The sequence below is a fragment of the Protopterus annectens genome, chromosome 9.part0 (genome assembly GCF_019279795.1).
Source record: "Protopterus annectens isolate FY-2018-M chromosome 9.part0, PAN1.0, whole genome shotgun sequence".
In the NCBI taxonomy this organism is placed as follows: Eukaryota; Metazoa; Chordata; order Ceratodontiformes; family Protopteridae; genus Protopterus; species Protopterus annectens.
In genome coordinates, this window is record NC_056743.1 from 59590007 (window position 1) to 59614291 (window position 24285).

Below are 24285 nucleotides of genomic sequence, written 5' to 3' on the forward strand. Positions count from 1 at the left end.
CCCAGATAACCGCACATTTTGTCATTTTTCCAGCAAATGATTTCTCTTGATCACAGCACTCAGATGAAATCAGATTTCTTACTTGCATCACTGGCAGGGTATAACAGATAATGCACCCCAGAAGTCTTCTAACATTGAGCAAAACGTGTTTGGCTAAGGTAATAGACTGATCGTCTAGTCATCAGTTTTGTGTACTGTTACAAGTGCAAAATAAGAGAATGATTAACATATTAATCATTACATTCAAATTTTGAATCTTCTGTTCTGCTTTATCAGCTTATCAGATGAAATGTTTGAAAAAGTGAGTAAAAGGCTGCCACTCTAACACCAGTAACACTGGCATGTTAAGTACATTGCTGAAAGCAGATGCTGCAATTAACTGCAGAAATCTTAAAGCATTTTTTGGAAGGCCTTTTTTAAGTAATGTCTTCTTCTTTCGGCTGCTCCCGTTAGGGGTTGCCACAGCAGATCAACTGTTTCCATTTCTTCCTGTCCTCTGCATCTTGCTCTGTCACACCAACCACCTGCATGTCCTCTCTCACCACATCCATAAACCTTATCTTAGGCCTCCCTCTTTTCCTGTTACCTGGCAGCTTCATCCTTAGCATCTTTTTCCCAATATACTCTGCATCCCTCCTCAGCACATGTCCAAACCAATGTAATCTTGCCTCTGGCTTTGTCTCCAAACCTTCCAACCTGGGCTGAGCCTCTAATATACTTATTCCTAATCACACCCAGTGCAAATCTTAACATCTTCATCTCTGCCACGTCAAGCTCTGACTCCTGCCTTTTTGGCAATGCCACTGTTTCCAACCCATATAACATAGCTGGTCTCACTACCCTCTTGTAGACCTTCCCTTTCACTCTTACTGGTACTCGTCTGTCACAAATCACTCCTGACACTCTTCTCCACCCACTCCATCCTGCCTGTACTCTCTTCTTCACCTCACTTCCACACTCACCATTGCTCTGAACTGTTGATCCCAAGTACTTAAACTCATCCACCTTCGCCACATGTACTCCCTGCATCCTCACCATTCCTCTATCCTCCCTCTCATTCACACACATATATTCTGTCTTAGTCCTGCTGACCTTCATTCCTCTTCTCTCTAGAGCATATCTCCACCTCTCCAGGGTCTCCTCCACCTGTTCCCTACTCTCACTACAGATCACAATGTCATCTGCAAACATCATAGTCCACAGGGACTCCTGTCTGATCTCGTCTGTCAACCTATCCATCACCATGGCAAATAAAGGGCTCAGAGCTGATCCTTGATGTAATCCCACCTCCACCTTAAATGCATCCGTCACTCCCACCGCAGACCTCACCGCTGTCACAATACCCTCGTACATATCCTGTACCACTCTTACATACTTCTCTGACACTCTCATACTTCCTCATACAATACCAAAACTCCTCTCTAGGCACCCTGTCATATGCTTTCTCTAAATCCACAGAGACACAGTGCAACTCCTTCTGACCTTCTCTGTACTTCTCCATCAACACTCTCAGAGCAAACATCGCATCTGTAGTGCTCTTTCCTGGCATGAAACCATACTGCTGCACACTAATCATCACCTCCCTTCTTAATCTAACTTCCACTACTCTTTCCCATAACTTCATGCTGTGACTGAACAGTTTAATCCCTCTGTAGTTACTACAGTTGTGCACATCACCCTTATTCTTAAAAATTGGTACCTAAACACTTTTTCTCCATTCCTCAGGCATCCTCTCACTTTCCAAGATTTCATTAAACAATCTGGTTAAAAACTCCACTGCCATTTCAATAACCGAGGTTTGCACAGGACCAAGTAAGCAACCAAACACAAGCACTTGTGTTTAAGGCTTATTTAACTGGATTGTGTTTGAGGCTCATTTAATTGGATTAAAGTATTCTTTTTTTATCGACTACTTGCTGGCTGTTCTGCTTCCTGGTTTTTTGGTTTGGTTGTCCACTGCCATTTCACCTAAACACCTCCATGCTTCCACAGGTATGTCATCTGGACCAACGGCCTTTCCATTCTTCATCCTCTTCATAGCTATCCTTACTTCCTCCTTGCTAATCCACTGCACTTCATGATTCACTATCTGCATATCATCCAACCTTCTCTCCCTCTCATTCTCTTCATTCATCAGCCCCTCAAAGTACTCTTTCCATCTGCTCAACACACTCTCCTCGCTATTGAGTACGTTTTCCCTCATTGTCCTTTATCACCCTTACCTGCTGCACATCTTTAATAGCTGGGTCCCTATGTCTAGCCAATCAGTACAGGTCCTTTTCTCCCACCTTAGTGTCCAACCTTTTATACAACTCATCATACGCCTTATCCTTCGCCACCTCTCTCTTTGCCATGCACCTCTACTTTCATCTCTCTGACAATCCCACTTCTTCACCAACCTCTTTCTCTGTATACTCTCCTGTACTTCTTCATTCCACCACCAGGTCTCCTTGCCCTCCTTCCTCTTTCCAGATGTCACACCAAGCACCTTTCTAGCCATCTCACTTACTAACTCTGCTGTAGTTATCCAGCTATTCGGTAACTCTTCACTGCCACCCAGTGCCTGTCTTAACTCTTTCCTGAACATCACCTTACAATTACCCTTTTTCCAATTTCCACCATTTGATCCTGTACATAGTAATATGTACTACATTATTTATAAAAGTGTTTTGGAATTTCACACTGTTGTCATTGTGAGATTTTTGTCATCTTTTTCGGTGTCCATTCTAGTGGGACTAATTACAGAATTTAGTCCCACGAGGATGTAGAGTAAGCCAATCAAAACACTGGCTTTTGATTAATTTGCATGAGCCTTGGTATGTCAAATATTATTAAAAGTTCTTAGCACTCTGGAAAACAGGAAGGATAGGGAGCAGGGATTGCCAGTCTGACAAACATTGTTTTTATATTAAACATTTTCTGTAACAGTGTTATATTATATTTCACATCATTTACTTTCGACCAAGTACCAGATCATCCTGTCTTGTTCATTGCAATGTGCCTGCTGTGGTACTAGGTAAACTCCCATACTATTTCCATGAAAATTGTGGAAAACGTGCCCTGCAACCAAAGCAAATGTAAGGATGGAAATGCAAGGAACAGACACTGTCAAACTGGTGAACCCCAAAGCATTCCTTCTGTCCATCAAACACCAACGATTTAGGCATGTTTTCAGTCTGAGTGGAGAACTGCTTATAATGCTCTAGGACTGACTCATAGTGCAGTGTAATACCATCTTCTATTTATTTAACCTTGGAACTAAAAATCTGAGTCTTGACATTTGTCCTCAGATATCACTGTTTGATCTGAACTACATCAGTGGCACAAGATAAGGATTCTTACGCAGTAAGAAAAGACATGCTGTACACTATTAGGAATCTTAAGCATCGTTCTGTTTGAAATCCAATTTTCATTTGATTTATATTGTATGCAGGAAATATTGAGGCCAAGTGAGCCATCAAACTTTATATGCAGCATTTATTAAAGGACAACATTAGTAAAAATGTTTCCAGCCTTGGAGCATACAAAGTTGTAATCTGAAATGTAGAAAAAAAAAAAAGATTATGGAAGACACTTGTATGATAAATTTTTATTTCTTTTACTTAACATATCCACTCATCACATTTTGTTTCATGATTTTTTTGAGAGTATGGGCTTAAAAGACATTAGTAGAGGTACTTATTGCAACATGTATTAAGATTAAATATTCTGGAGTAGACTTTAGAATGCTACAATATTTTATTCTGACATTATAAGCATTAAAGTTCCCCAGGAAATTTCCATTTGTTTTCAGTGTGGAGATGGTTAAGCGAAAATATTATAAAAATTGTTTTGTGATGACCATTACATTTTTTTTCTCAATTTCACTTTAATACATTTACATGTCACAACATTCATAATACAAATTCTTAACAGCAATAAGGAAACATCTGCCACACTGATCTCTGACAAGCTGAGTTGGTTATATAAAAATATTGGAATAAAATTAAATCAGTGTAGGTCTTTTGAAACTTTATACTTTAAAATCCATTGTCAACAGGAGAACCAATTTAAATGCACTTAATATCACACTGCCAGTATCTGTAAGTATACCATAGACCATGATGAAGGAAATACAAATACTTTCTGAAGTGAAGCTTGGAGTTTGGAATTATAGGTCAAAAATTACAAGTAATTGCTTCTTTAACTTTCTTCATTTTGGATTACAGACCTGTTTTTGTTAGCAGTAAACACATTCACACTTTTAGCACACAAATTTAGTAGTTAAAAAAAAACACACTTCTCTGTTTACTATTTCTTTGAAGTCAAAGAGCAGCCTAAATTAAATGTATAGAAGTAGAGAGCCCGAAACAAAAGTTTTTATTTTTTCTTGGATATAATGGCCTATTAAACCTGAATGACATTTTTACCAAAAATTCAGTTTTTACACAGTACTAAAGTTACAGGAAAAAGTCGACACAAATTTAATTTCATGACTCCCATTTACTAGTCAGTTTTTAAATACAGTAGAACATTTATTCTGTTAGGTGTAATGACAGAACTCAACAGAGAATTGTGAAAAGAAAGTTTTACAGCTTCATATTACATTATATTTTCGCCATAGTTATAACAGCCATGTGTATCGGTATAGCATGTCTGTTCCTCGACAGTTCACACATATGGCTGCTATCTGCCCAATTGATTGATAACAGATCCAGACCTTCACAGATACTGGTCCTTCAAAACTAGATGAAGCTTTTCAGATCGAACAGTAAATATGACAACAGCAAACTGTTGATGGTAGTCTATTGTGTTGTGCAATAATATGTAGAAGAAACACAGCAACATACAAAGAATTCCAATTTTATCATAATACTGAAAAGTGATACTGTTTTTCCTTTAATACACTCATTTTCTTCAACTGCCATTTATGGTATTCACATCTTCCTGGTTGAGAAAGTACCAAGAAGCATTAGACACCTGAAGGTCGGAGGTCCTAAAACCAAAATCTGCAGGTCACTTTTGTAAGAAGAAAGCACACGGTCATGCAAATGGCCTCAGAGACCCCAAGTGGATAACATTTTGGAAATATTCTGTGTCAAGTGTGTAGCACATGCTAAGTGACAAATTTTATAACCCTGGAAAGGCATTTCCATGGGTACTACTGGTATAGGAATCGTTCATCAATGTGATGTATCGAGGTTTGAAAAGAATATCATGTATATCTTTAACATATAAAAAAAGTTATCCAAGCATTCCAAAGGTACCACTCTTTTATTAATTGAAACCAATAGTGGACCGGAGTTCCACTGTGGCGACCCCTAACCGGGAAAAAGCCGAAAGACACATACATGCATACATTAAGCGCTTTCATCTCAACCACTGGAGACTTCATCAGAATACAAATCAGAATGTTCAGCATGAATTTAAATAACCCCATTAGCATACAATTAAAAGCATCTAAACCAATCAACAACCAAGTTGCCACAGGAAATACTGTTTTATCAAAAGAAATACTAATTGATGCTCCGTCCGTATGAAGATGAATCACTTTACTACATATACATGTATAGGTTTGAAATATTAAAAATGTTCATCATGAACATTATTTACAACAAAATATGTATAAATATAAAAATACATGTATATTTTATTGTTGTTTTTAAGTAATATTCAAAAAAAAGGTAATTGTGCTACAAGCAGAGTGGTGTATCTGGCTATATGCGTAACATGTCTTAATTTTCATGTGGGTAAAACTGAGCGTCCACTTAAATGTAGGTTATGCAAACATTTAAACGACATAAAAAATGAAAAACAAAATAACACCCTATTCAAGCATTCTCAGAGTTGCATGGATTTCAAAAAAAATTGTCTTTGATATTTTGGAAAGCACCAGGCTTCAGCCTAGGTGGGGGAGATTGGAGAAATATTTTAAGAAAGAGAAAAACAGAGTGGCACACGGGATTAAATGATCTATTACACCTACGCTACATGAAAGGGCAAATGTTATATAACTTTGAGAATTTTTAGAAGTTATTTCATGGTATATATTTTATAATTTTTTCAGAAATATGTTGATTGTTTAGAGGTTTTTAATTGTATGCTAAGGGGGTTATTTAAATTCATGCTGAACATTCTGGTTTTGTATTCTGATGAAGTCTCTAGTGGTCGAGACGAAAGTGCTTAATATTGGTTTTAATTAATAAAGGAGTGGTACCTTTGGAATGTTTTTTTCTATTTGCAGTTTGTGGTTTTTGGTGCTTTTGACTTTTGATATCTTTAACATATATCCGAACGGTCAAAATAACAGACTAAGCTGTCCTTTTGACAACAGTTTTACATCCTCTACCAGAAACATGTCCAGGAGTCCTGCAGTGGCCTTACCTTTTGTGAAAGAGTTTGGAGAAGTGTCTTGCACAAGGCTCAGTGCTGGAATGAGTCATGTGATATGTAATGATGGCGATGCAGTAGGGCCATACTGTCCATTATCAGTACCACCCTACCCTTCCAGTCACATAGTCTACTTTCTATAATAGTCTTGTGTCTAGTTTCATTATATCTATATATTTTTTATCCCAGCATTTTTAATACGAAGCATTGGCATAACTGTTGCTAACAGCAGTCCTTGTGAAGCATTTTATTAACTACAAAGAAGCAGCTATTTATAGGAACCTGGTAAACTAAAGCACCCTGTCTGGAAAGGGAGATGCCATTAAACAAACACATTCAGCCCAACAAAGTTTGTCTACAAATTTGAGGAAATGCATTCACCCTTATTTCATAATAGCCCGAATGAATCCTGGCAGCACAGATTCCGGATGGTGTATAAATAGCTCAGGTCAAAGGTGCCCTCCATTTAATAGAGGCAGTCGCAGTGTTATAAATGTAGCTGCAGAGTGTAGGCACATATGCTCACATTGCAGATCAAGCATGTATTAAAGAGATGAAAGCAGCAGGCTATGACAGCTGTCCAGTGAGATGTTATATGCTACAATTCATTGGTACAGTGCGAAGCAGCAAAAACATACACACCTACATGGAGGAAAAGCAGCAAAGCCTTAAGCGGACAATTTGATATAAGCTCCATGGTACTGATGTAATGCATTGTCTGGCTGGACACTTAAGCCCCAAAGGCTTAGCATCTATATCATGGAAAGGTCATTCATTGAATCAGCTGGGCAAAGGAAATGAGAAATCCAGCAAAAGAGGTGGCTACTGTTCATTAGGGGAAATCAGTAATCAGATGATCAAAACTTTTAAACTCAACAAAAAGTAAGGCAACTACATCTATCAATAACAATTTTTATCTTTTTATTTATTTTTATTTTTTTAATTAATTTAAATTATTTATTTCTTAATCAGGTAAGTGAACCATCCTTCTATGAACTCTTTCCTGCACTGATACAAATCATATGAGTGAAGGTAAATACTACCTATATAAAGAAGATTTTAGCGGAACCGATCAACAAACATTTTTCTAGTATGTGGGTGGAAACTGAAGGAGACAGCCAGTCCAGACATGAGAAGAGCATACAAAGTTCTCACAGCCAGTGTCTAGAAGCTAAGAGTGAATCACAGACCCTGGAACTATAAAGAGAAGATCCAACCACAAAATCACCTTCTGCTACAGAGAGAGACAGTCAGGCTGTATTCACATTTCTGCATCAGTTTCCAAGGACAGAGGCATTTATGTCTGACCAGTGATGAATCCCTTAATGACGCTTGTCACTGCCAGCTATGTATGAAAGGAAAACATCTAGCTGTTGTCTAATATAGCAAACATTGTAGTACTGAGTGGTAACCTATGTCCCAAGGGATTTCAAGGAATGTGCCTTTTATACCTCCCTGACACTCTCCTATGACTGACATGATCGGTATGCAATGAGGCCTGCATGACAAGCAAAGCTTTGGCTCCACTGATAAATACATTCACAAATCTGTACAACCATTAGGTTTCAACACTGATACAGAAACGATAAAGTCTGTTTGGTACAGGTATCTCAAGCATGCTAAATTGTTTTTCATGACTCAGCCTATACCAAGTTGGAATTGCTTACAAATGCAAGTCTGATATTTATCATATGATGATACTCAAAATGTTAGCCCTGTGTATCAGATCGGAGCTGCAGAATACTTTATATCAAGTGACTTTTCATATTAGTTCAATTATATAGTACTCTAACCTTCAGTGTCAAAACCTTCTGCAAACTTTATGCCTATACTGAATCAAATATATTATTTCAAGTATAAAAATATTCACATACAATTATATAACATCAGATTCATTTTTAAATCAACTAAATAGCTCTCTCTTATCTGATAAAGCCACTTTCAGAGTCATATAAATTAATAACAGAGTATAGGTATAAAGATTCCTTAATGTATTCCTCTTATTGGTTATACTCTGGCTTATATTTGTTGCCTACAGACATACAACATTCTGTCTGTCAAAAAAAGGCTATTCCTCTTAAAAAAATGTTTTATACACAGTTTACAATTTTAAATAATGCTCATGTGACCACTGGAAAAACTGCATGATATTACTCCCTAATTCTCCCCAAGTGTTCTGCATGCTCCAATGAATATGTAGACCTGACCCATGTGTTATTGGGCTGCAAGTACTCAACGCATGGCATCCCCTTGAAGATAATTTAAAAGTTTTTGGTTATCAAAAAAAAAATCATAACCGAAGAGTTTACCCTTCTTCATACTCTTCATATTCCACTTAAAACATACAACCCGAAGACCATACATAGCCCCATTCATGTTAGTTAAGCTGTACATTACACAAACAGACTGGATAGGGAAAAAACATCATAGGCTGAATTTAAGGAAATGGTTATCAGATATATAAAGGTATATAAATCTACATTAAAAAAAAAAACTCTTTCATATTGATCAAAATGTTAGTAAAAACTTTTGTTTAGCTTTATCTTTAAAGATCCTTCTTTTGTACAGAATAATCTTACCATATTATCTTTGTAACACTCTTGTAAATAGTTGTACATAGTTGTTAATAGTTTTGTTTGTGTTTAGCTGTTATTTATCTTGCTTCTTGTGTTTTTCACTGTGTTGGGTTTCTTGTTTATGTATCTGAGATATAAAAATCCAATAAAATAATTAGAAAACTTGACTGCTTCTAATGGTTTAAATAAATGTATACCTAAGAAGACTAGAGAGAGAGTGAAAATGTATTTATAACAACCGATATAAGCATCAGGTATCATCGCTTAGTTTGCACCAACTAAAACAAGTCTTAAATCTTTTCTCAAGCTGAGAGAGAACACTCTTGGGACTATGTATACAGAAAATGAAATCTATCATTAAATATTTTGAAAACATAACCTTATTATGTTCTTATAATATGGGCAGCAGGGGAAACTATAAGGACAGCAATTTGATTACCCATTTTAATACCCACAGTGGACCACATATGAAATGGAAGGAATTAAAATGTTATTATGGATCACTCGACATGAAGAAACAGACTGTACTGGCTGTGTACTGACTAAGAAATTCCTGTAAGATGCAACTAATTCTGTATATTTTACTTGGGTTTTGTTGCCCTGATAAGTTTATTAGACACTGATTTCCTTTTTCAGATATAACAGCCTACAAGTTTCCCAGTCGTTCAGGGATACTACAATCACTTGTCCTGTAGCATGCCTTCAGTTTCAAACTGGGTATTTTACTCATTAAGAATGACAGACTAGGAATGCTTCTGTGTTCTTACAAATTTTATATACTATATGCATCACGTTGAACCCACAGGTGTAGTAACATATAACAAATGAAAAAAAAAAAAAAAAGAAGACAGGCATAAATAGAAAAAAATATACAATATACTGACCAGCTCTGAGAAATAGAGGGAGGTTTAAGAATATAAATAGGATTTGGGTCGTAACGAAATATCCATCACAATGCATTTTCTTTTTTTTTTTTTTAAATCCACTTTTGTCTTACAAAAATCACTACCTATCCAAAACACGTAGAGGAAATATATTTCTTTTCAGAAGTAAATTAAAATAAAATCAAATCTTCTTGGATCGTCTTCCAGCTTGATAGTAGTAGTAGATGCTTATGGCGATGAAGATGCCTCGACTGCAGAGAAGCAGTATGGCTCCATTGGGAAATCGCCCTTCTTCGCAAAGCGTGACTGTCGTAACTACGAGAAAAGGGGAGGAAACTTCAGAAAAAGCAACTATATCGTACTGTAAAACACACGCACTCACAAAAACAAGGCTCAATTCACATTTGATGTATGTATGGACTGAAATTAAAAACAGTGGTGAGTTCTGTTTATGTATAAACTGGAAAATGAAGAGGTCACATGTTCCAATATATTAGGGATAAGATACATCACTGAAACACCTGCAAGAAGTTTCCCACTAAACTGTTAACTGTATCTTGTACCAAAAGACTGATAACAATAAAGTGGTACAATTAAAGTAAAATGTGATCACAGCTAAGTTTTTTTTTCTCAAATAGAGTGCTTGTTCACATGGATGAGGAAGTCTGTGGCACAGTTGGTGTCTGCTCCTATGTTGGTTTCTAACCAGTGCAAATATCTGCCCACTGATTCTGCAAGATGCTGCTTTCTTAGCAAGACGTTATGCCATATTATCAAGTGTTCAAGTGAATGGCTGTAACTTGGAGTACATACTCAAGGAATAATCTTTCAGAAACTGAGGGTTTCATCTTAATCTTTCACAATCAGCAGTTCACAACAGTTGTGTAGATGGTTATGGTACGTGAAACACTCATGTAATCCCGAGCAGAGTTTCTTGGTTTGCACAGATTTTTGTCAGCCACTTGTAAAGACCGGAGAACAAACTGCAGCAATATATTAACTATTACAAAATCCTAAAAAGGCATAGAGATCATATGTCACATCACATAGTATCCTCATGTCAAATATACCGCGCCTTCTTTTTAGCTTTCTTTACTGCCTTTCTGAATTCAAATCCACACGCAATGCATATTTAACTATGTCTTATGTAAAGAAGTATATACGTATCACAATAAATGGTTTTATCTGTTTTATTTATGAAAAAATGTCATCTCTGATCTATAGATGTGTTTGATACTGATTCCAGTACACCTTAGATTTTTCTCCTCTTTTAAATAAACTCTAGCATCTGTTTTATTATAGATTTTAAAGTTACTAAACAAATGTCAATAAAGTTTTTTTTTTTTTTTAAGCAAAGTAGGAATTAGGATATTCTGAGACATAGAACTGCTAATGCAAAAAACAAAGAAAAGGAGAGATTAAACTAATACTTCCCTATACTACAGGAGAGAGAGCGAGAACACAGTAAACTCTATGAAAACTATCAAATGTCTCTCAAAAATCCATAACTGTGTAGCAAACAATTAACTTGCAAGAAAAAAAATTATATATTTTGATACGCTCTTAGTATATTTTAATTTGAGTATTCAAAGGACTTCCACACACAAATAAAATTGAAAGTTAACCACTGGTAAAAACATAATACATACTGTGTTTTATTGCAGAACTATATTTGTCCTCATGTTTTCAAATAGCCTCATGGAGCATTCTCATTACCTTATCATTTTGAAGAAGTACATATGTTCAGCATTAGTACTCAATCAAGTTGGGGAAATGAAACATCATGTAGGAAGCCTCCTTCTTTAAAAAATAGCATAAATAAACAAGTCAATAAACACATGAAATGTATGATATGGTTCACACCTCTTTTATAGACTGTTAAAAGTAAATAATCCAGACTAATGCACTATCCAGAAACCAAAACTATGTTAGCCTCTGCCAGGCTTCACCTAATGTTGTGGTCGCCAGTCCTGCAAACAGTTTCATCATCATTACTTGCTTGCACTGTTAATCACTGCATATAACCATCACAGATGAAGTGACACACTTTTCAGAAGGTATCAGACTTTCAGTCAATAATCTACAAGAGGAAGTTCATAATTTGGTACTTACGAGGTATAGTTCAGGATATCACTGAGAAGCCTACTCCAATTTCCTCCAGTTGCCCTAGAGCACTTTCTGGTTAAATGACCTGCTTAGAGTCGCACAATATGCAAATGGAGCTGAGGGAGTCAAATGCTGGACTAATAGAAGCAGATATTTTATTTACATTTGTTTACTGGGGTAGTACCACTGATAAGCCAGTGATACAGGTTGTAGCCTGTTATAGATCCCCAACCATGTCCCAAGACTCACACTCCACATTCCTAAGCACCCTGGAGAATATTAGGGTCCAAACTAACACTCTCATATGGGGCAACCAACTACCCCTCCATTAACTGGGAATACTACTCGTGTACCAATACACTTGCCCAACGTTTCCTGGAATTCATTAATTCCAGTGCCCTGGACCAGCTCGTTCTTACCCGCACTAGAGGTACCAACATCCTTAACCTGGTCATTACTAACATGGGCGAACGTTGCTCTGCACCAATAGTCAACTCCTCCCTGGTTAGATATGACCACAAACTAATCACCTTAGAAATACACATCGCTCCCACCCACCACCCTCCCCCCCGCAAAGGTAACCACCATGAAAAACTTCTCCAAAGCTAACTCTGGGCTCCTAAAAACAGAGGTAGCTAACTTCACGGCACCCATGCAAATGGAGATCAGTTGCATGATCACCAAATCATACACCAATGCACTGCATGAACACGTACATAAATGCATGGATCTTGCCATACCCAATAGAACCAAGACACTCTCCTCCAAAAACAGGAAGCCAATCTGGTGGTCCCCTGCCACAGACAAACTCTACAACAGGAGGAGGAAACTGATGTGGAGTAAAGTGAAGTCCCAACACTGGAAAAACTCCCTTATCAGCCTCAACAAAAAGTTGAGATGCCTCATCAACTCCTCTAAAGCTAGCTATGAAAACAGAATTGCAGTAGATAGTAAAGACAACCACAAGGCCTTCTAAATATACCCAGATTTGCTCTAAGCTACTGCACAATGGTACCTCCTATACAGAGCCAACAGATATTGTAAATATACTGGCTGACAGATTCTGTGCCAACTTTACCCCTCTCTCCCCCCAGGGACCAGTCACAATACCAGTAGATTGCCATGCACCCTATTACTGCTGCACAGGTTAAAACAGCACTGCCCAAGGCCAAGAATACAGCTTCTATGGGACCTGACAATATCCCTGGCTGTGTTCTATATGAACTACATAGTGAACTGGCACCTCACCTGTGTGCCCTGTTCAATCACAGCCTCACCTCAGGCTTTGTCCCTACCGAATGGTGCACTGCTACAGTCATCCCTCTCCACAAAGGAGGAATGACTACAGACCCTGGGAACTAACGCCCCATTAGCCTGACGAGTCTGATATGAAAAGCTATGGAATGCATCATCATGGACCTAATAAACAAGGATATAGGGAATCTTCAAACTCTGGATCCCACACAGTTTGGTTTTGTAAAGGGCAGACCATGCCTACTCAACTTGGTCAACTTCTTTGAGTCAGTCACCAGAGCTGTGGATGAAGGCAAGGTGGTTCATACAGCTTACCTTGATCTGGCCAAGGTCTTTGATACCATTCCCCACTCAGGAATCATAGAAAAACTCACTAAGCTATGCATCAACCCCTATATCACTAGGTGGGATGCAAACTGGCTCACAGGTAAAACCCACAGTGTGAAAGTAGCTGACTCCAAGTCAGACTGCTGACCAGTCACGAGTGGAGTCCCACAGGGTTCGGTCCTGGGTCCTCTCTTGTTTAGTATATACTTCTCTGAAGTCCAGGCCAACACGAAGGGACTCTGGCTGACAAAGTTTGTAGATGATTGCAAATTGGGCGCTATTATTAACTCCCCAAGTGATGATGACATCCTACAGAAAGGCCTCACTGAGACCAACGAGTGGTGTCAGAACCATGGCCTTAAGCTCAATGCCATAAAATGTGTCATCCCCTTTGGGAAAAAAAACTGTTGCCATGAATTACCACATTGATGGTAGTCCACTGAACACAGAAGGTGTTATAAGAGATCTGGGAACACAGGTTGACAGCAACCTCTCTTTTGACCACCACATTGCCACTGTGGTCAGAAAGTCCTTATATGTGGCACATCTCATTACTAGGGGTTTTGCATCCAGGAAGAGAGAGGTCATGGTCTCCCTCTGCTCTTCCCTCATTAGGCCAGTCTTTGAGTACAATGCCCCATTTGACATTTACCTCATTAAACACCTGCAACAACTGGAGAGCCCACAAAAGTACCTCACAAAGAGGATACTAGGCCTTAAGCATTTGTCGTATACGGACAGACTGAAAAAATTCCAACTATTCTCTGTCTCATATCGCCTACTTAGAGGCGATCTCTGCTTGACTTACAAAGCCATGTCTGACCCAGCTCTGTTAGAAATGCTACATCTAAAGAAATCCCAATCCCTCAACACCACACGCTCCAGAGAACTCAACCTCATTACCACAATCAACAGAACATTGTGAAGGGACAGGTTCATGACCCAGAGACTGCCCATACTATGGAATAGACTTCCCATACATGTCAAGTAGAGCACCTCACTGGCCCTCTTCAAGATAAATCTTGATGAGTGGATGGGAAATAGAAAATTCACCCCAGGGATCACTCCAGTAGCTTTACTCGACAGAGGCACTGGGAACTAAGGTCGGGTGGCACAATGCCAGGGTAATCCTATGGGCTAGGCTTGTAAAGGTTCCAGGGCCATTAGCCTAGTACACACCATGATGACAACTAAACATTTTCAGGTATCGCCCAGGTGAAATAATTACCAGTGGGAAAAAAGAGGGACAGATGGTAAGTAAGCTATATAAATAAAAACACAAAAAGTAACAATATATAACAAAACTCTAAAATAACAATACATGCAGCAAGAATTGAGAGAAGTGCATATTTTACATGATTATTTTTCAGGTTTGCATCATGGTGAACTTGCTGTGGGTTAATAAGACTCAGGTCAGGAGAGGGTGGGGGTGAGGAACAGTTAAGAGGTGTTAGTAGTTTGGAGAGAGTAAAGCTACTTATTTATTGGCATTTGTTTACTGGAAAAGTCCACTAAGCCAAGCAGAGCCCATTTTCAGTGGATGACCGGGTAGAAAAGGTCCCCAAAAAAACATAAATTACATAGTACATCAAAAGGCACACTGAGTATATACAGCACAAAAGGAGGGAAAACATCTTAACAGTCTTAACAGCAGTACATTTGGAATATATACAGACAGTTGATATGCACTTACTAAACTAATTACAAGGTAGCACAACTATAGTTGATGCAGTATTGTGGGTGAATATAAAATGATTAGCACTCAGATAATGACAGACATATTAATAAGTTAGGAAAGACATTAAGAGACTATAGCAGTGATGTTGCACAAATTGCAGTATTTAAAAGAAAAATGAATGGCAAAGCATGAGATGGAACATTTAAGAAGTTGTGATAACAGTAGAGGTAAGAAAGGTGGGAGTAATAGATATACAGATTAGTACTAATGAGTAGAGAGAGAGAGAGTGAAGAAATGATAGTTCACTTGAGATATAGTGAAGTGTGTTACAAAGGAGAATAAGGGGAACGGTTGAAAGGCACTAAGGTCTAGGTAATGGTCGAAGGAGATTTAGTGCAGTTACAGAGCCATTTGGAGTAAAAGTGTATGCATAGGGTGGTTTTGAAGGATGCAGTCCATTGTGTTGTGCAAATGGCTGGAGGAAGGCTGTTCCAGATTTTAGTTATTACCCAGGGGTACAGTAGCTGACCAGAGGGCAGTTTAGGTTTCTGAATTTGGAAAAGGTGTTGGTTTTTTGAGCTTAGGGAACTAGTGGGGTTATAGTGGGAGAATAAGGACTTTAGGGCAGAGCAATTCTGTGGTTTAGTAAGTTTTTTGTGTGCGGTAGTTAATTAGAGATAAGATAGTGGGGGAATTTGAGCCAGTTTAATGTTTTTACAGAAATGGGCTGGAGGTTGAAGTGATGGTTATCTTGTTGTAGCATATTTCTAATTTTGTTTTGAGGGGGGACTAGAGGTTGGTTAGTAATACCCTGGGGCATCACAGACTAGAGAAGAAAGTAGACAAGTGGAAGCAAATACTTGTTTTGTGGGAAGGGAAAGGAAATGTTTATGTCTGTAGAGTAGCCCCAGTTTTTTGAGAGTCTTGCTGATTTTGTGTTGTATGTGTAGGTTAAATTTTATGTTTTTGTCAATTATAACACCTAACAGTTTGGTTTGGATAACTAATTTATCCTATTAGTTAAACTAATTAAATTTAACTCATTTTGGTTTAGTTTAGAGAGAATATGTGGAATTCAGATTTACTAATGGGAGTCTTTTTCTTTGAGGTGAATATTATGAGCTTAGTTTTACTTGGGTTTAAAGACAGGTGGTTATATTGTGGAGCTAATTTCCTACAGCTGTGAATGCCGATTGAGTGATTTGCTGTAGTTGAGTTGAGTTTTCAGCAGAGCAGATTATAGCAGCGTCATCTGCGTACTGAACAAGAGACCCTTGTTAAAGTGATAGGTTGTTGATGAAAACATTAAACAGTAGTGGTCCTAATATGGAGCCTTGGGGAACACCGATGGTGTTATGGATATATGGGTATATAGAGTGCTGCCATTTTACAGCATGTTGTGTCCGATAGGCAGCTTTGAACCTGTTGAGAGATGGAGTAGATAGTCCAAAGTTGGACAGCTGGGAAAGGAGGAATGTGTGAGAGATAGTATCAAAGGCTTTAGACAGAAATACAGTGGAGACCATCTTCCCTGAGTTGCCAGCTTTATTAACTAGGTCCATAAAGGATGTAAGTGCAGTTGAAGTACTGTGGCCAGGTCTGAAACCATGCTGCATTTGAGAAAGGATTTGATTTTTGAGAAGGAATTTTAGAAGTGGAGTGTTTACACAGTTTTCAAGGATAAACACAAAACAAATGTGGCAAGGAAATAAATGCTCCTATCACAAAACCAATAAGAAGTATTAAATATCAAAAAGCAAAGGAGAAGACCAGGACTGTTCAGATGTGGCCACATATACCAACTGCTCTCCAAGGGCTAATTCAGTCATGTCAGCCACTAAAGTCAAAATATTCACTCAAAAAGATGTCAAATTATAGTAGATTTATTAAAAGACAGTTCATAGTACGGTAAGCACTTTCACCCGTTAGGGCTTCCTCAGACCAAAAAACACACTTGCAAATAAAACGTACTTAATATACTTTCCCATAGCATCAATTATTACATCATATCCTTTTCCAATTAAAATGTATATTAGTCACATCCTGGCTAAAAACGTCAAAAATGCTGTATAAATACACAAGCCCTATCTACCATCTCATAGATAAAAAAACATTACTTACATATATAATACGCGGTAAATAACTCACACCATTTAAAACATCATGAATATTTAAAAAATAAAAGTGAAGATAAAAATAGAACAAAAAGTCAGACTACAAATATCTGCATATGACTTCTTATAAAGAACCTGTGATTGCTTATTAATAAAAAGACATGAACCTAAAAAATAATAACCATTCTAACTTTTATTCTCCTATTCTTTAAAACTGGTTTAAGTGGGATTTTGTCATTTAAACCAGGTTTATGGTCTGCCCTTAGCCTAATAGTCCATTTTATTTCGGCTCTCTCTGTGTAGTTCCTCGTGTCCCCACCCCTAATACTGGGTATATTGATTTGTATCACTTGGAACCTGAAAGTATGTTGATCATTAGTATCTGGTACATGCCTAGAGAAGGCATTACTGGTGGATTTAATGCGTATATTGTAAACGTGTTCTCTGATCCTCTCTCGTAAATGCATATCCGTTTTCCCAACATAGAATGCAGTGCATGCTACACAACGGGCCAAATATATGACATGTTCTGATTGGCAAGTGGCTGCACTATTAAACATAACATTTTTACGTGTAACTGGATGAGTAAAATTAATGTCATCATTTAAGAATTCACAAAAATTACAACTGTTACAAGGTATCATATGTATCAGTGAGCGATCTCCAGAATCTCTGTTATTATTATTCTTTGAGTAGCATAGCATCCTTTGTAGGCTCATCTTGTTTCTATAAATAAAGTGCGGTCTATCCCCTACTACCTCCTTTAAATGTGGGTCCACCGTAAGTATATTCCAATGTTTATAGAACACCTCTATTTTCAGAAGTTGTTTTTTATGGTTGTTGTTGGGAGAGTACAGAATTTGAATTCAGGCAAGGAATTAGATTTGGCTAAGTCTGTATGGGTGGATGAGGGGGTATGAGTACAGTGAGTAGATTTGCCTAATGTCTTTCTGGTAGAGGTAGGAGTTTGGGGCTGAGTGTGCTGTGAAAATGGAGTATTGCTTTGGAATTTTTCTGTGGTGAGAGGTTGAGAGAATATGGCTGTGATATTAGCAAAAATGTCTATTAAATAGGAGTTGAACATGTTTGTTATTTGAACTGATGTTTTGTCTGGGTGGTGGCAAGTAGCATTTTTATGTCAGGTGTTAGGAGAGTGCAAATGGAGGACCAGAATAGCTTTGGTTTGTTTTTGTGATTTTTTTTTGAAGGTTCTAGTAGTATTCATTCTTATCTTTGGATACAAGTTTTTATCTGGTTACAGAGTTGCTTGTGCTTTAAGTCTGAGTTGTTCTTGTGTTTATGCCATAGCTTCCAGGTTCTGTCCCTAGTTATCATTATTTCCTTAGTAGATTTAGTTAATCAAGGAGCATGTTTTGTTCATATTCTTTTAATTAAGGTGGGTGTGAGGCTAACATTTTTAGAGAGGTGGTATTAAAGCACTGCAGAGCATTGTCAAGGAAGAGAGCTTTTAGGATATTGTTGAATGTGTGAGGGTTAAATTTGGATAGGTTCCTAACATGTTTGAAGTGATGTTTTTTTGTGAAAGGGGGATAGGCTCGGGTAATTAAGGCAGGAAGGTGATCACTTACAGAGTTAAGGAGGGGACCAGCTGGTGAGATTTTTGTTGGATATGACACTATGATCCAGTCGAAGATGGTTCTTTCATTGGTTCTATTACTGTATCTAGTGGGGGTGGAGATTAGTCAGGAATGGTGAAACAAGTTAACACTGGTGGATGGAATTTTTGAGGAAATATTAAACCAATTAATGTTCACATCGCCTAGGAATATAGTTTCATTTTTTATGGTGCGTGAGGGATTATAGTTTAATTTTTTTATGGTGCGTGAGGCCCAGGATAATATTTCTTCTAGAAAAGGGATGTTATTACCTGGGGGAATGTATAGGACTATGATAAAAGAGATTTTTTGAGTTACTAACTTTTTGGAAGGAGATCAAGATTTCAGAGTTTAGGACTTGTGGGATTGATTGGTAAATGGGTGTATGTTAAGAGTATTATGGAAAAGGATGGCAACGCCTTTCTTGTTGAGTCTATCAACCCTTATTAATGCTGTAGCTGGGAGGAAGAAATTCTGAGTCTTCTATATTAGGTTTTAACCATGTCTCAGTAGTAGCTAGGATGCCCATTTTATTATGATTTAACCAGGCATGCAAGTCAGAGGTTTTATTGCAGATATTTTGAAGGTTTATGGTATTTATGCCTAGTGATTTTAAGCAGTTTGTGGGGTTTGTTGTGATGGGGGATTGGTAGTAGAAGGACCAGGGGGTTGGGATGGATGTCACCACATTGGGCTAATATCAAGGAAATAAATGAAAGTCGAGTAAAGGTGATTAGCTTGGAGCTGATTTACTGCAATAAATGGAGGCTTGAGTAGCTTAAATTGTGAAAACAGTAGTTGGTTGGGAAGAAGTGTATTTTTGAGCAGAGTAATGGAGTTATATAAAACAGGCTGGAGTATATTTCTGAGTAGCTGTCAGTTTGGGTGTAAAGAGAACTATTTGCAGAAGTGGGTATGGTGAATGTTAATCAGGGATTGATCGATGGGAGTTATAAGTGCTAGTAGTAATATAGTATGTGATAAGAATGTGTGCAATGGAGGGAGCCATGTTGATAGCTGGGGATGGTGTAACGTGGAAGGAAGTAGAGACCTGGAAGTGGGCAAGTTCTATTGGTTAACTGTTGGGAGGAGGTGTGGCTAGGGGATATAAATTTAAGGAAAGTATAGGTGGATGGGAATGGGTGTAGGATAGGGGAGCGGAGTGAGCCGGAGTGTAGCGAGGGCAAATGGAGCGGGCAGAGCCGTGAAGGGCAGAATCTCTAGGGTAGGTAGAAAAACAATCAGTGAGACCTACAAGCATTAGTTTACAGTGTGAATGCAACAGTAGTTAGAGGGGACAGCCTGAGGGGAGTTAACAGTAGATATTTGAATAACCCTGGCAAAGTAAGTTAAATAGAAGGAGCAGGAGTCTGTAGCTTCTGAACACTTTGGCTAGAATTAGTAAGTGCAGAAAGGTGCTGGGGCAAGACGCACAACTGTAGGATGTTAGACCTGTTGAGAGCATGGGGGGAGGTAAGGCAACTGAGATGAAGTGAGCACACCACTACCAGGATAGAAACCTTTTTGTTTTCTTTATTATTTTAAAATACAAAATAATACTTAGCAGCCTTTAGAGGTGTTAAAGCTCCTGTCATTGGGTTGAGATTCCAGGAAGGACTCAAGATAGGGGGCTAGAAGGAAATTGTGGGAGCAGCAGATAAGAGAGAGGAAAGACTGAAAACCAAAGGGAGAGAGTATAAGTATAGGTAGAATTCTCAGATGGAGGGAGGGTGCACCAGAGGGGGGAGTATAAGTATAGGTAGAATTCTCAGATGGAGGGAGGGTGCACCAGAGGGGGGAGTATAAGTATAGGTAGAATTCTCAGATGGAGGGAGGGTGCGCCAGAGGGGAGAAAGAAAAATGCTGAAAAAACAGAGATATTTTAAGCAGAAATGTAGCTAGGTTGAGAGCATAGCTAGAAAAAAGAGGCCTTTTTACTTGGCACGGGAAAGGATGATGGTCACCAGAAGTGAAGGCAATAGAAAGGAAACAAGAGCACCTAGAAAAAGGAAATCAGATTCAACCAACAAAGTTTACAGAAAATCAGTTTCCCAACGAGGTTTGCATTAAATAAGACAGTTTAGCGGCAGACAAACACAATGCAAAGTTTTCACATAAAGTCTATTGATTCACATTTGCAGTATTAGATAAAAGGGATTAAACCAGAAAAACATATCCAGGAAGTAGCTTCAATAAGGTTCTGATTCTAGCAGGGGGGAGCAATTTTGCCTGGAATTCCAATGTGTTAACAGAATCGGGTACAATAATTCAGGCCAAATAAGTTATAGTAATTCCGTGTAGTAGCTTCTGTTAGTTTCCTAGTCAGGCAGCTTATAACAGTAATTTTGCCTACATATTAGGTTTCACCACACACACAAATTTGACAGTCAGGCAAATGCACAAAGGCAGGGCTACTGAATGAAAATATAGCACATGCTAAAAAAAAAAAAAAAATCACTATTTGTAACTTTAACAAGTACTAAACTATACCTTAAACAAGAAGAAACCTATACCAACAGACAAACTTATCTTGTAGCATTTAGTTCAGAAAAAAAGGGGCAGACAGTCCTAGTACTGATACACAGCAGTATGTAACAAGAAAACAGCAGTATGTAACAAGAAAACAGCAGTATGTAACAAGAAAACAGCAGTATGTAACAAGAAAACAACTCTAACTTCCGAAAGTTTCCAGATTCTAAGTAATCCCTGCTGGAATACAGGGATCATGTTGACTGAGACAGATATTTATCAAGTCCAAAATGAAATACATTATTTAATACATCTCAATGCAGTAACTCACATGGCAAGCTTACTGTATCTCGAAAGGCCAGGAGACTGCAAGAGGATCGGAAGATAGTAGGTGTTTAAAAATGCGCCAAAGGAATTCCGTATGCTAAGTAACCTCGGGTGTGCCTCAGAGAGAGGGGAGACATAAGAAAGGGATAACAAATGGTGGAGTTGAGAGAGGGGAGGGGCAATGAGGGAAGAAGTGAGAGTTAGGGTGAAATGAGTGGAGGATAGAGTGAAATGGTAGATGTTAGAGAAAAAGAAGAAAAAAGAAAGTAAGGAAAAAAGAGGTGAAACAAGAGCATGAGAAAGGGTTTAGGCAACAGCAGAGCCACGAGACACCAAATCGCTAATGTAGATAGAAAAACAATCAGTGAGACATGGAAGGGCAGAATCTCTAGGGTAGGTAGAAAAACAATCGGTGAGGCCTGGAATAATTAATTAGTTTACAGTGTGAGTGCAGCAGTAGTTAAGATGGGATAGCCTGCGGGGAGTTAGCAGTAGATATGTGAATAACCCTGGCAAAGTAAGAGAAAGGGAAGGGGGGGGTCTGTAGCTTCTGAACACTTTGGCTAGAATTAGTTAAGTACAGAAGTGAAAGCAAAGTGCTAGGGTAAGAGACACAACTGTAGGAAGTTAGACTGTCTGTGTGTGGGAGGGGTAAGGAGACCAAGATGAAGTGAGCACACCACTACCAGAGTCCCACAATTGATATGACCTGCTGTGTGGCATTGTTTAATTTAGTTTGGAGGATTTTTTTCATTTCAGCTCTGAAGGTGGTGGATAGGGACTGTAATTCTTTTATTTGGGCATTTAATTCCCAAAATTTAGAATAAGAGAGAGGCCTAGAGAAAGAGTGATTGGTGCAATTTAGCCTGGTTTGTGGGGGTTGAGGTAGGGTGACTTTGGAAAAGACATCTGAGTTGAAGTGTGCTTGTGGTTGGTACAAAATTTGGCAGCTAGTAGTGGGAATGAGTTAGGCTGAAGTTTATAGATAACAAGCCTGCCAGCAGGTGTACTTTGGGATGCACTTGGAGCCATTTGGGTTTTTTTTTAAAGATGAGACAGCAGTGTCCATGAGATGCTGAGATAGTGATAAATCAACAGATTTTCCTTTCGGTAGTCTGTAGTGAGGAGAAGTTCTCCTTAGAGGCTGTGAAGTCCTTTGCCTATAACTGTTCTAGCAGGGTTGGATAGGCATGGTGAGATTTTCCTAGCCCAGAAGAGAAGTGAGTTAACATTTGCTCTTGAATTCCAAATATGTGTATGGAATGCTTGTGCCTAGTCTAACCACAAACCAAAGTATTTGAAGGAGTTTGTGGTTTCTATTTGTGTACCTCAAAATGTAGTGATAGAGTGTTTTTTAAGGTTTTAGGGGGTGCCAAATATAATGCTTTTTGTTTTCTGGGGGTTACACTTTAGCATATGGTTAATGAGCCAGAACCTGAGTGTGTTGAGGTCTTTTTGCAGGTTGTGATGTAATTGTAGTGTGTTGTGGTAAAGATTACCATGTCTTAAGTACTGATGAGCAGTTGCAGAGTACAAAGGTAACACAGTAGTTTATTAATGAAAACAGAAAAGACAAGGCATGAGAAGAGAGGCTAAGATAGAACCTTGTGGTACTCCTATTGAAAGAGGTCTGGGCTGAGAGATGGAAGAGTTTAATTTTACTTTGAAGAATGATCTCTACCTTAAGAGGGAGGAGCATAGGGTGACATACAACAGTGGAGGAACATGCACACAGGTGGATTATATCTTATGTAGAAGGGCCAGTCAGAAGGAGATTGGAGACTGTAAAGTGGTGGCAGGGGAAAGTGTAGTTAGGCAGCATAGGATGGCAGTTTGTAGGATGACATTAGTGATCAAGAAGAGGAGGATGAGTGTGAGAGCAGCACCAAGGATCAAATGGTGGAAATTGAAAAAGGGTAATTGTGAGGTGATGTTCAGGGAAAAGTTAAGACAGGCACTGGATGGCAGTGAAGAGTTATCGAATAGCTGGGTAACTACAGCAGAGCTAGTAAGAGAGATGGCCAGAAAGGTGCTTGGTGTAACATCTGGAAAGAGGAAGGAGGACAAGGAGACCTGGTGGTGGAATGAAAAGTCCAGGAGAGTATACAGAGAAAGAGGTTTAGCAAAGAAGAAGTGCGATTGTCAAAGAGATGAAGAAAGTAGACAAGAGTATAAGGAGATGAGGTGCATGGCAAAGAGAGAGGTGGCTAAGGATAAGGCATATGAAGAGTTGTATAAAAGATTGGACACTAAGGAGGGAGAAAAGGACCTGCACCGATTGGCTAGCCAGAGGGACCGAGCTAGTAAAGATGTGCAGCAGGTAACGGTGATAAAGGACAATGAGGGAAACGTACTCACAAGCGAAGAGTGTGTGTTGAGCAGATGGAAAGAGTACTTTGAGGGGTTGATGAATGAAGAGGCTGAGAGGAAGAGAAGGTTGCATGATGTGCTGATAGTGAATCATGAAGTGCAGTGGATTAGCAAGGATGAAGTAAGGATAGCTATGAAGGAGATGAAGAACGGAAAGGCTGTTGGTCCAGATGACATACCTGTGGAAGCATGGAG

At 38.6% G+C, this 24285-nt stretch overlaps 1 protein-coding gene across 4 annotated transcripts in view; it reads right to left on the bottom strand.

The window, feature by feature from the left end:
• Positions 1–3577: 3577 nt before the first annotated feature.
• The window catches only part of TP53I11 (tumor protein p53 inducible protein 11), a 1760993-nt gene continuing 1740285 nt past the window's right edge, over positions 3578–24285 (bottom strand). For all 4 annotated transcript variants that reach the window (XM_044082555.1, XM_044082554.1, XM_044082556.1 and 1 more), the window contains exon 8: positions 3578–10144. In XM_044082555.1, the coding sequence (XP_043938490.1) occupies positions 10011–10144 (134 nt within the window). In that variant the 3' untranslated portion in view covers positions 3578–10010. The remainder of the gene's footprint in view (positions 10145–24285) is intronic.